Source organism: Hippocampus comes, unplaced genomic scaffold, assembly GCF_001891065.2.
Source record: "Hippocampus comes isolate QL1 unplaced genomic scaffold, H_comes_QL1_v1.1 scaffold211, whole genome shotgun sequence".
NCBI lineage: Eukaryota > Metazoa > Chordata > Actinopteri > Syngnathiformes > Syngnathidae > Hippocampus > Hippocampus comes.
The window spans coordinates 1-10,263 of NW_017805835.1; the positions used below are offsets into that span (position 1 = coordinate 1).

At 41.1% G+C, this 10,263-nt stretch overlaps 2 protein-coding genes across 2 annotated transcripts; both read left to right on the top strand.

Annotated features, from left to right (window-relative positions):
* The first annotated feature begins 339 nt into the window (after positions 1–339).
* LOC109526481 (ATP-binding cassette sub-family B member 8, mitochondrial) lies at positions 340–3,694 on the top strand. The gene is made up of 11 exons (XM_019887774.1): positions 340–679; positions 1,013–1,098; positions 1,186–1,283; positions 1,361–1,466; positions 1,553–1,586; positions 1,668–1,804; positions 1,898–1,992; positions 2,073–2,206; positions 2,537–2,684; positions 3,088–3,338; positions 3,464–3,694. Exons 2-11 carry the CDS (start codon positions 1,079–1,081, stop codon positions 3,545–3,547), a joined length of 1,107 nt encoding a protein of 368 aa, XP_019743333.1. The 5' UTR covers positions 340–679; positions 1,013–1,078; the 3' UTR covers positions 3,548–3,694.
* A 588-nt stretch (positions 3,695–4,282) lies between these two features.
* Positions 4,283–10,114, top strand: cdk5 (cyclin dependent kinase 5). Its single transcript, XM_019887773.1, has 11 exons — positions 4,283–4,473; positions 4,801–4,889; positions 4,961–5,028; positions 6,132–6,192; positions 6,264–6,320; positions 6,597–6,692; positions 6,762–6,836; positions 9,086–9,182; positions 9,564–9,633; positions 9,825–9,885; positions 9,956–10,114. Exons 1-11 carry the CDS (start codon positions 4,437–4,439, stop codon positions 10,097–10,099), a joined length of 855 nt encoding a protein of 284 aa, XP_019743332.1. The 5' UTR covers positions 4,283–4,436; the 3' UTR covers positions 10,100–10,114.
* The last annotated feature ends 149 nt before the right edge of the window (positions 10,115–10,263 follow it).

Sequence of the window (10,263 nt, forward strand, 5' to 3'; positions counted from 1 at the left end):
CATATAGTTGAGGTTTCACTTAATTGTACTTTTTTTAAATTTTAGTTTTATTATGCTGTAGATGTGTATATAGGTGTTGATCTACGCTATAATTAATTGGTGTATAGATGAAAACTTTGTCCACCTCATTATTTACTTCGTTTCTTGTTTTCAACATCTGCAGAAATTTCAGCTTTACAAATGCCACACATGGTGTGAGGGCAGCATCATGCTGTCAAACTAATTGTTGTCACGGGCCACATGGTAATTTTAGTTTCCCTCAGAGGACCAAAATTGGGATTTGCAATTTTGTATTTAGCAAGAAACATGAAGTCAGTGCTCATGACTTACCTTTGTGTAGTGGCCCCCGTACTTTGAGTTTGACATCTGTGCATCAGATGATGCTCCTGCCGTGTAATTGGGGCACAGCGTACATTAGCGTGGAGGCCACAATATCAAGAAATGCAGTACAGGTATTTGAAATTGGTCAAAGTTGCCTTTGGCATTTCTAATTTGTGGATTTTGCTGATGATTTCAGGGTCTGCGGAGTATCACACAGACAGTCGGATGCTTTGTGTCGCTTTACATCATCTCCCCAAAACTCACAGGCTTGACCGTGGTGGTGCTCCCCTGTCTAGTAGGGGCAGGGGCTCTCATCGGCTCGTTCCTCCGCAGACTTTCACGTTTGGCTCAAGAACAGGTGAGGCGAGGCGAGGCTGTTTCTCCACTTCTTAAACAGACTGGATTAACACTGCATGGTTCAAGTGACACCCATTTCATTTTTTTCCTTTGCTCACAAGTGGCACAATTTTAAAATGCGTCATGGCAGCGTGAGCGGAATGAGGCACTTGGACCTGGAGTGTAAATCCAGCCATAGTCGCATATGTCTTGTCTAAATCAGATGAGAAATGTATCGCAATGAGCGGAATGAGGTACTTGGACCTGGAGTGTAAATCCAGCCATAGTCACATACAGTATGTCTTGTCTAAATCAGATGAGAAATGTATCGCAACTATTGTGTGTTACCACAAAGGTTGCTAAATCTACCGGAGTGGCGGATGAGGCTCTAGGTAATGTACGGACAGTGAAAGCCTTTGCCATGGAGGAGCGGGAGCTACAGTAAGTGAAACGTGTTTGATTTGATGTACTCAAAGTTGTGAGATGTGTTCAGATAAAATTCTTCCATTTCCACCATGTATCTCCCAGGTTGTACGCGTATGAAGTTGAAAAGTCTTGTGAAATGAATGAAAATCTTGGGACTGGAATTGCTGTCTTCCAGGGACTTTCAAACATCGCCCTCAATTGTGAGTCTTCATTTTCACCACTGATGAAAAAATAATATGTTTGTCACAATTTTTTTTTTTTTAATACGTCAATGCAGGCATTGTTCTGGGAACTATTTTTGCTGGGGGAACTCTCATTTCGAGCAATGAAATGTCACCTGGAGACCTCATGTCCTTCTTGGTTGCTTCCCAGACGGTGCAGAGGTAAAAGATGCATCTCATCTGATGAATATGCCTTAAATCAGAGCGATTTTAACCAATTTTCTTTTTTTTTTTTTTGCAATTATTAGGTCCTTAGCCAGTATATCTATCCTTTTTGGGCAAGTAAGTCATATCTAGTAAAATGCAGGATAAGTAGCTTGTTGCCTTTGGTTTGCTCTCGTTGCTTCCACCTGTTCTCTCCAGATGGTGAGAGGAACAAGCGCCGGTGCTCGTGTTTTTGAATATTTGTCATTGAAGCCTACCATTCCTCTTTCCGGCGGGGGGCGCATCCCATATCATTCTCTGGCAGGAAGAGTTGATTTTCTCAACATTTCATTCAGGTTGTAGCCTTCATTTGGACATTTCATGAACAGAAACTTTAAACTGTACCATTTGGGGTATGTTTTTATTTTTTTGTGATTTTATATTTGTAGCTATCCAACACGACCAGGCCATATAATTTTGGACAGGTTCAACCTAACTTTGCCACCTAGCAAAACAATCGCCATTGTCGGGGAATCTGGAGGAGGTAATTTCATAATGAATGATGCAATGAGACAGCTCGATGCAAACTGTACAATAATGTGCATGATGTATTATTTATTTCAGGCAAATCCACAGTAGCAGCCTTATTGGAGCGTTTCTATGACCCGACGAGTGGGGTGGTAATGTTGGACGGACTCGACATTCGAACCCTTGATCTTTGCTGGCTCAGGGGACAAGTTATTGGATTTATCAATCAAGTAAAAGAAAATTATCTTTCATTCAAATTTTGTAGGAAAAAAAAGTCATAAAGAGGGACCTCCATGCTCACAGATGCCCAATTATTGAATAAATAAATGTCTCTTTAATTAGGTGTGTTGTTTTTAATCCATCGGGAAAAAATATTGGGCCTTTGCTAACTTTAATTAATCGAAAAAAATTCTTAAAATTAGGCTCAGTTATCAATGCCTGTGTGCCCCACCTTAAGTGAGTTTTGTGTTTGTACATGACCACTTAATGGCAAAAGACAATTGTTACAATGAGCTCACATAATGAGTTTCATTTGAACTGTGTCACGTTCTCCTCCGCAGGAGCCTGTTTTGTTTGGAGCGTCTATCATGGAGAACATCCGCTTCGGGAAGCCCGAGGCCACCGACGCCGAAGTCTTTGAGGCTGCCAAGCAAGCCAATGCTCACCGCTTCATTACAAGTTTCCCAGATGGCTACAACACCGTGCTCGGTACGAGATCTTAATAACATGTCCCCTTTTGTTCACACGTCAGCTTGCTCAATGCAGCTCTGCTTACCGTTTTGCTCTGACATGGTCGTCAAGGAAATTTCAACAAGTGAAATGGGAATCTCTTCTTTACAATGTGTCAGGCTGTGTGTAGTCTGGTGGCCGTTCTGAAGCCGCAACTTGAAAGTGGCTCAGGATTTTAACCCAGGCTAGATAGTCGTGTGGTAAGTTGTGACTATTATATAAATAACTGCTCACTCACCGACACATTGTCAGGAAGAGGCAGGCAAAAGACTCACTTGGTTGTTTAATTTTGCACTAAATGAGTGGGTATGCATTCCAGAGACCGTATTATCTGTATACAAGCCATTAAAGTTGTTCATAATGTATCCCCTTTACATCCCAGGCGAACGTGGTGTGACATTATCAGGAGGCCAGAAACAGCGTGTCGCCATCGCCCGGGCCCTCATTAAGAATCCGAGCATCCTGGTGCTGGACGAGGCCACCAGCGCCTTAGATGCTGAGTCGGAACGTGTGGTTCAGGAGGCTCTGGACCTGGCCACCCGGGGCCGTACTGTGCTCATCATCGCCCACCGCCTGAGCACCATCCAGGCGGCTGACCTCATCTGCGTCATGAGCAATGGGCGCATTATAGAAGTGAGTTTGGCCGAATGTTCTCAGCATGAATTGGTGAAAAAATTGTCTGCAGTCAAGTAATTGTTGTTCACTAAACTCTGCACATCTTTCAGTTGTCTGACTATAATTTGTAAAAACTTTTTAAGGCTGGAACTCACACGGAACTGCTGGGCCGAGGCGGACTGTATTGCGACCTGATCCGAAGGCAAAGAGCTGAGGGACGGAAATGAACCGTGCTCAATATGTTTATAAATGTTAATTATAGGACGACATGGTCGACTGGCCTCACAATGGAGAGGTGCAGGGTTCGATTCCGGCTTCGGCCTCCCTGTGTGCAGTTTGCATATTCTCACCATGCCTGCGTGGGTTTTCTCCAGGTATTCTGGATTCCTCCCACATTCCAAAAACATACATGCAAGTTAATGGAACACTCTAAATTGTCCCTAGGTGTGAATGTGAGCACGAATGGGTGTTCGTCTACGTGTGCCCTGCGATAGGCTGGCAACCAGTTAAGGGTGTACGCCGTCTACTGCCCAAAGACACCTGGAATAAGCTCCATCGTGCCTGTGACCCTCGTGAGGATAAGTGGATTCCAAAATGGATGGATGGATGGACTTTAATTTTACATTACCTCAGTCAAATGATTTATAAACGATAAGAAGTTGTTGTTTTTAATTTAAGTAAGGTAACTGGACCAGATGTGGGAAAAAAACACTACTACGATGTCTTTAAGATTTCTTAAATTGTTTACCTCAATCCAAAGCTTAGTCTACATGATTTATGAATAAAATGTTTTAGTGAAATTGTGACTATGTGTGTCTTTTTATTTTTGGCAAATGTATCTTTTAAATTGTTAAAATACGATGTTTTTAATACTTTATGTGATACTGTATATTATTAGAACAGCATGACTTGTTTTGACAAGCGTTGTAATACAAGTGTTGGTCTTTAGGGGGGGCCAACAAGCTCCACTGTTCAGAGCGCTACGGAGCAGCAAGGTTTTGCTAGCGTGAAGCTAACGCTAGCAATCATAACAGCCCCCCCACCTCCCAACTAAATTCGGGGCTTGGTCATAGGGCTGTTCCGTTGGCTACCTATCAGCTGGCTAAAACGGCGACCATGCAGAAATATGAGAAACTCGAAAAAATCGGCGAGGGTAAGCTTTTTTTTTGGAAATCTATACTCGCTGCTATATCAGCTATTTGTTGTTGAGGCATTTATTTAGCTTATGGATTAGCTGATCTTAGCTTCAATTTTACGTCTTTTGCTTACTTTGGTTGTAGATTTAGTGATTGGGAGGTCGATGTAAACGTGTCCATGAATAATATATAAATACTGTAGTATATATATGTCGGCCTCCATCTTGTTAGCGTTTAGGAGATGATCTAACTAGCTCGCATATTCATAGTGCCATTCAATCTGAGCTAATTTTTTTTTTTTTTTTGGGGGGGGGGGGTTGTTTTTTTCCTAAATAATTCCACAGGTACATACGGGACTGTGTTCAAGGCTAAAAACAGAGAAACCCACGAAATAGTGGCCCTGAAACGAGTCCGTTTGGACGATGACGACGAGGTGTGTGTTTGAATTATTGTGCATACTCGTCTCTAGCACGGTGATGGCTAACCGCTTTCCACCCCCTACAGGGCGTGCCAAGCTCTGCCCTGAGAGAAATCTGCCTGCTGAAGGAGCTCAAGCATAAAAACATAGTCAGGTCAGCGCATTAGGTTCATGATATCCGTAGCATATGAGTGTCTTTGAGAATCATAAATGTGTGAATGCTGAAGAGCCCCTTTTCTTTAGCATGGCATAAGTTTCACTCATATTTAACAGTTTTTTTAAAGTAACAACTGTCATTACTCCGCGATTGGCTGGCAACCAGTTCAGGGTGTCCCCCGCCTACTGCCCGAAGACGGCTGGGATAGGGTCCAACATCCCCCGTGACCCTTGTGAGGATAAGCGGATCGGAAAATGGATGGATGTCATTACTGACACTTTAACATCCAACAATCAGCTAATCAAGTGTTGTCATCCGTGTTTATTGTTTACCTTCAAGTAGCTCCCCATGGCTAATATTTCTCCGACTTCACCTGGATGGAATGCATACAGTATAAATTCGGCGGGTAAAGTGGTAGCACTGTTGTAATGGAGCATTTACAGAGTCCCTCGTCGGAGAAAGGGCGTACAGTATCAGTGTATCCTAATTTTGACTTCAACTTCAAATTTCTGATGAATTGCACATTTATCAAGAGAGAAAAAAGCCCCTCAATAATGTAAATAACTAACAACAAAATATTTAGTTTTTTTATTCCAATTTTCCGTGACAAAATTCTCGCATCAACTGAGAACTTTAACTCGTTTGCGTCTAATTTACAATTTCCCAGTGAATTCAGAAAATTCCACCCCACAAAAATATATAATAATCCCAAAGCGTGAACCTCCTTAAAGAGCTCCCAATTTACCATGAGAAGATTCTTAAATGAATAATTACAGTTATTGAAGACTCGAAACTGCCCCAGGTCTGAATGTAGGTGTGAGTGACTTTTACTTAGTGAATGACTTTAAATTGGTCAGATTTTTTTTTTTTAATCAGAAGTTTTGAGAACATTCCCTAAATAGTGGAGAAATTTAAAAAGTTCACATTTCCTCAACCAATTCAAGCCTTCAAAACAGTAACTTTATACTATTCAATCACTTTAAACTACCCACCTTGAAAAAGTATCCAAAATTTCACATTGTTTTCTACATTTCAATGCACATGCAAATTCTACATACATTTTTATTTGTAATTTGAATGGCTAATTCTGTCCTTTGCAGGCTACACGACGTGTTGCACAGCGACAAGAAGCTAACGTTGGTCTTTGAATATTGTGACCAGGTCAGACCAACTTGCATCTGACCACTTGCAGACACTTGAGCTAATAATTACCTTTTTTTTTCAACGCACAGGATCTAAAGAAGTACTTTGACAGTTGCAATGGAGATTTAGACCCTGAAACAGTGAAGGTGAGAAATCAGATTTGTGGGTGGTTTTACACTGCATATCTAAGTGCCCAATTCCAATTTCATACCTGAATATCTATTTTTTAATTTTCCAATTCCATGCACATTTCAAGAAACATCTGATCTGGCTGTGCTTACATTGACAGAACACTTGAAACAATCTGCTCGCTGTTTGACGCGTATCCCAATTGTGACACTTGAGACCAAAAAGTCGGAACAGTGTCATGCAGCGTTAATCAGCGTCAGTGCACGTGCCAATGTCTTTCTGCTTCTTTGCAGTCGTTCATGTTCCAGCTGTTGAAAGGGCTGGCTTTCTGTCACAGTCGTAATGTCCTTCACAGAGATCTTAAGCCGCAGAATCTCCTCATCAACAGGGTGAGTGAACCTCAGATGACATGTACGTATAATATCATACATGCGTTTCATTCAAGTTTGCGTTTACAGAACGGCGAGTTGAAGCTGGCTGATTTCGGGCTTGCTCGAGCATTCGGGATTCCTGTGAGGTGTTATTCAGCCGAGGTGAGCTCACGCATGGCGTGCTAATTGCTAACTAGCTTAATGTTGAACGCGCAACCCTCTGTAATCATTAAAAGATGTGGATGTGGCCATGTATATTCAGAACAGCGCTCTGCATCATATAACAGTTCATCAATAAAATATGTTGTTTTGAACGAAGCACTCTCACACACTGCAGAAATTTTGAAATTAGGGATGTTTGAGAACACTTTTTTCAGACCGACACCAGTATGAGGACTGATACCAAGTGCTGACACCACGAGTATTTTGATACATTAAAAAAAAAACAGCAGCAGCAAAAAACAAAAAAACATTGAACATTTTATAGAAATACAAATATATACCAATACATATATTGCATGAATAGAATGGCAATTTCCTATTATCTTAATGGGCATATGTCAGACTTGCCTTTAGTTCCCAATTGTAAAACGGCCATGAGAAAAATACTGCATTTCTTCAATAACTCACCGGGGTCATTTCTGAACTCAACTGCAAAGTGCCAGCTGTTTTATTAGAGGTATGAGATTTGTGTTTTTACAATATTTGTAGTATACACAAATATGTTTTCATTCATGCTCTCTGCGGGGGTTTGCATCAAAAATATATAGAGCAGTGTAATATGAATTTTTCCACGAGAGATTATAATTAGTACAATAAATTAAACAAAGCCAATAAACATGTATAAATTATATTTCAAAAATAAAACATTTAAAATGTTTTAACTTGTCTTGATCATAAATGGTTCCTGACAAAAATGAACAAATTAGAAGTGTCTGTGGAATCATTTGTCTATAAAATATAAAAAAGTACACCCCTTCATAACACTATGTCCTTATAAACAGAAAACAACAATAACAACAAAAAAGAAATATAGTTCTTAACATCGTCTTTTAATATAGCTGCCTTTATTTTCATCAGTGTTCAATTATTTTTTCCCTGTTGTGTCTTAAGCATTTGTTCACTGCACTTCATGTCTGCTGTGCTCTGCTCAGTGCAGTGTGTGCACGTGCTCGGTGCAAAAAAAAAAAAAATCTATAAAAATCCAATTTCCTGCACATACTCTGCCATTGACAGTGCCACTGCCACCTACTGTAGTGGATGTGCAATTAGACTTTAATCTAGGACAGAAAAAAAAAGAAATCCTGCTCCCCCGAGGTCACACGTGCCCCCCTATTTAACCCCTATTTAAGAAAGACTGATGTCGATCATGATGTCAATCTGTAACAGGTATTTATATCCCCAAAAGAGGTGTTTATTTAAGGTGGGGCGTTCATTCAAGTGGCTGAGCCGTTTATGGAGACAAGTTGTCTCTACGAGGTCACTATTTAAGGGACATACCCGCTGTTATTTGTGGCCTCGTGTCAATCCCGATGAGCCGCTTTTCTAAAAGTTTTGTTGCCACGGCTCAATGTTGAAGAAAGGCAGGTGGCTCTCAGATGCCTTTGGTGGTTCTCAAGTAACGTTGGGGCTGAGCAAGGCAATCTCATGAGCTGGCAACAGTGGTGGAGATGGTGATTTATGTGCTGAAGGGGAAGAACTTGAGCCAATGTGACACTCGTTGAGGTGGCCACACTTTGGAGCAATGACAATTGGAAGTGAGGTGCTGTTGAAAGGTTAGATCTTTTTCATTTACGTTACCCATGAGAGCATTTGCACCGCTTATGCTAGAAGAAAAGCAATCAAGTACATAGGATTTAGGTTGTGGCCATCTGCACTTTTAGTTAATAATGTGAAGAACATTTCCTGGCAGTGCAGTGGCATAGTGCTCAGCACGTGTGCCTTGTGGTTAAGAAGTCCACAGTTGCTTCCTTGGCACAAGGCACCTGCAGTCCTTCCTCCACCACTTAGAAGTGTACAAAGGCACTTCAACGCCCCCCAGCCCCCAAAAAGGCTTTAAAAATCACTTCATACCGTGTCGTGTTTCTCTATTATGTACTCTACATTTTTTTTGACGAATTGAAACACTTTGTGCCCCTTTCAGCGGCAGTGAAAATGGAAGCTTTTTGTGATTTTTGTGATTTAATGTCTTTGCTCTCTCTGCTGCACTTGACTGCACTCACTCTCAGTAAAATGTCAAAGGCTCTACACACCACCGCAGGCAGTTGACATGAAAAGACGAGGGGGAGAAGCATCAGTCAAATGTGATGCTGACTACATAAGAGAGGAGTTTCCATTCAGAATGAACTTTTTATTTATTTATTTTTTTGCATGATTGATCACATTGTGTGTTTGTGTGCACGTGCGTGCAGGTGGTGACATTGTGGTACCGACCCCCAGATGTGCTGTTTGGTGCTAAACTTTATTCTACCTCCATTGACATGTGGTCTGCTGGCTGCATATTTGCAGGTAGAATTCTCAGTGGAGCCGCACGCACACACTCATTAGACTCTTCATTAGGTGCAACATCGCAGTTGAACCATCAGAAACAAACAATGTTACTTTTTGAATGACACTGTAAAAAGATGTATACATTGTAAATTGTTGTCAAAGTGATCGTGGTATTAGTGTAGGACTGCACTGAATCATGTTGGGGTTTTTTTTTCCCCCTCTAATGTTTTGCAGCTTACTAAGGTTAGCATAAGCAATATCAGAAACGACAAGCCCAGCAATTAACGTTGTGTGATGACTATCAATGAAAACTGAACGTTATCATTTGTAAAGACCTAATATTTAATACAGACTCCTAGTTTGTCTAGTATCATTTGTCTGACATGCTTTTGGATTCAGAGCTCGCTAACGCCGGAAGGCCTTTATTTCCCGGGAACGACGTGGACGACCAGTTGAAAAGAATCTTCAGATATCTTTTTCTCAGCGTGTTGATGAAGTTTGGATTACAGAATTTAGGGTGGATTAAATTGGAGGTCCAAATGCCCAATTCCAAATTTCCATAATGCAAAATAAGAGCAAAAAAATCCCAAATTTGTTCACTTGAGCCATGTGGCAGAAATCCAGCTTTTGTTTGGTTTTCTTTGACCACCTGACTGACACGTTGTTGGGCACGCCGACAGAAGAGCAGTGGCAGACCATGACCAAGCTCCCAGACTACAAGGTACCACATTTAATAACGTGACATATGTGATGTGAGCACACTGCCAAAGACAAACTTCCTGTCTTTGCAGCCATATCCTTTGTATCCAGCCACCACCTCACTGGTCAACGTGGTGCCCAAACTCAGTAGCACAGGTCGAGACCTACTCCAGGTACGAGACACGACATTCTGCAGAATGACGGAGTGGTCCAAAGTCTGGACAGGGTCTTTTTGAAGACCCGCATATATTTTTATTGGCCTGAAGCGCATTGTAATCATAAAATTACACAGAGCCCACATCAAAAGGATTTGTTAAAAATACTGAACTCATGAAAATATAAAATGGAACAAGTTAAATGTTACCTGATTGAAAATTAGTCAAATTTTTTGATTGTGTTT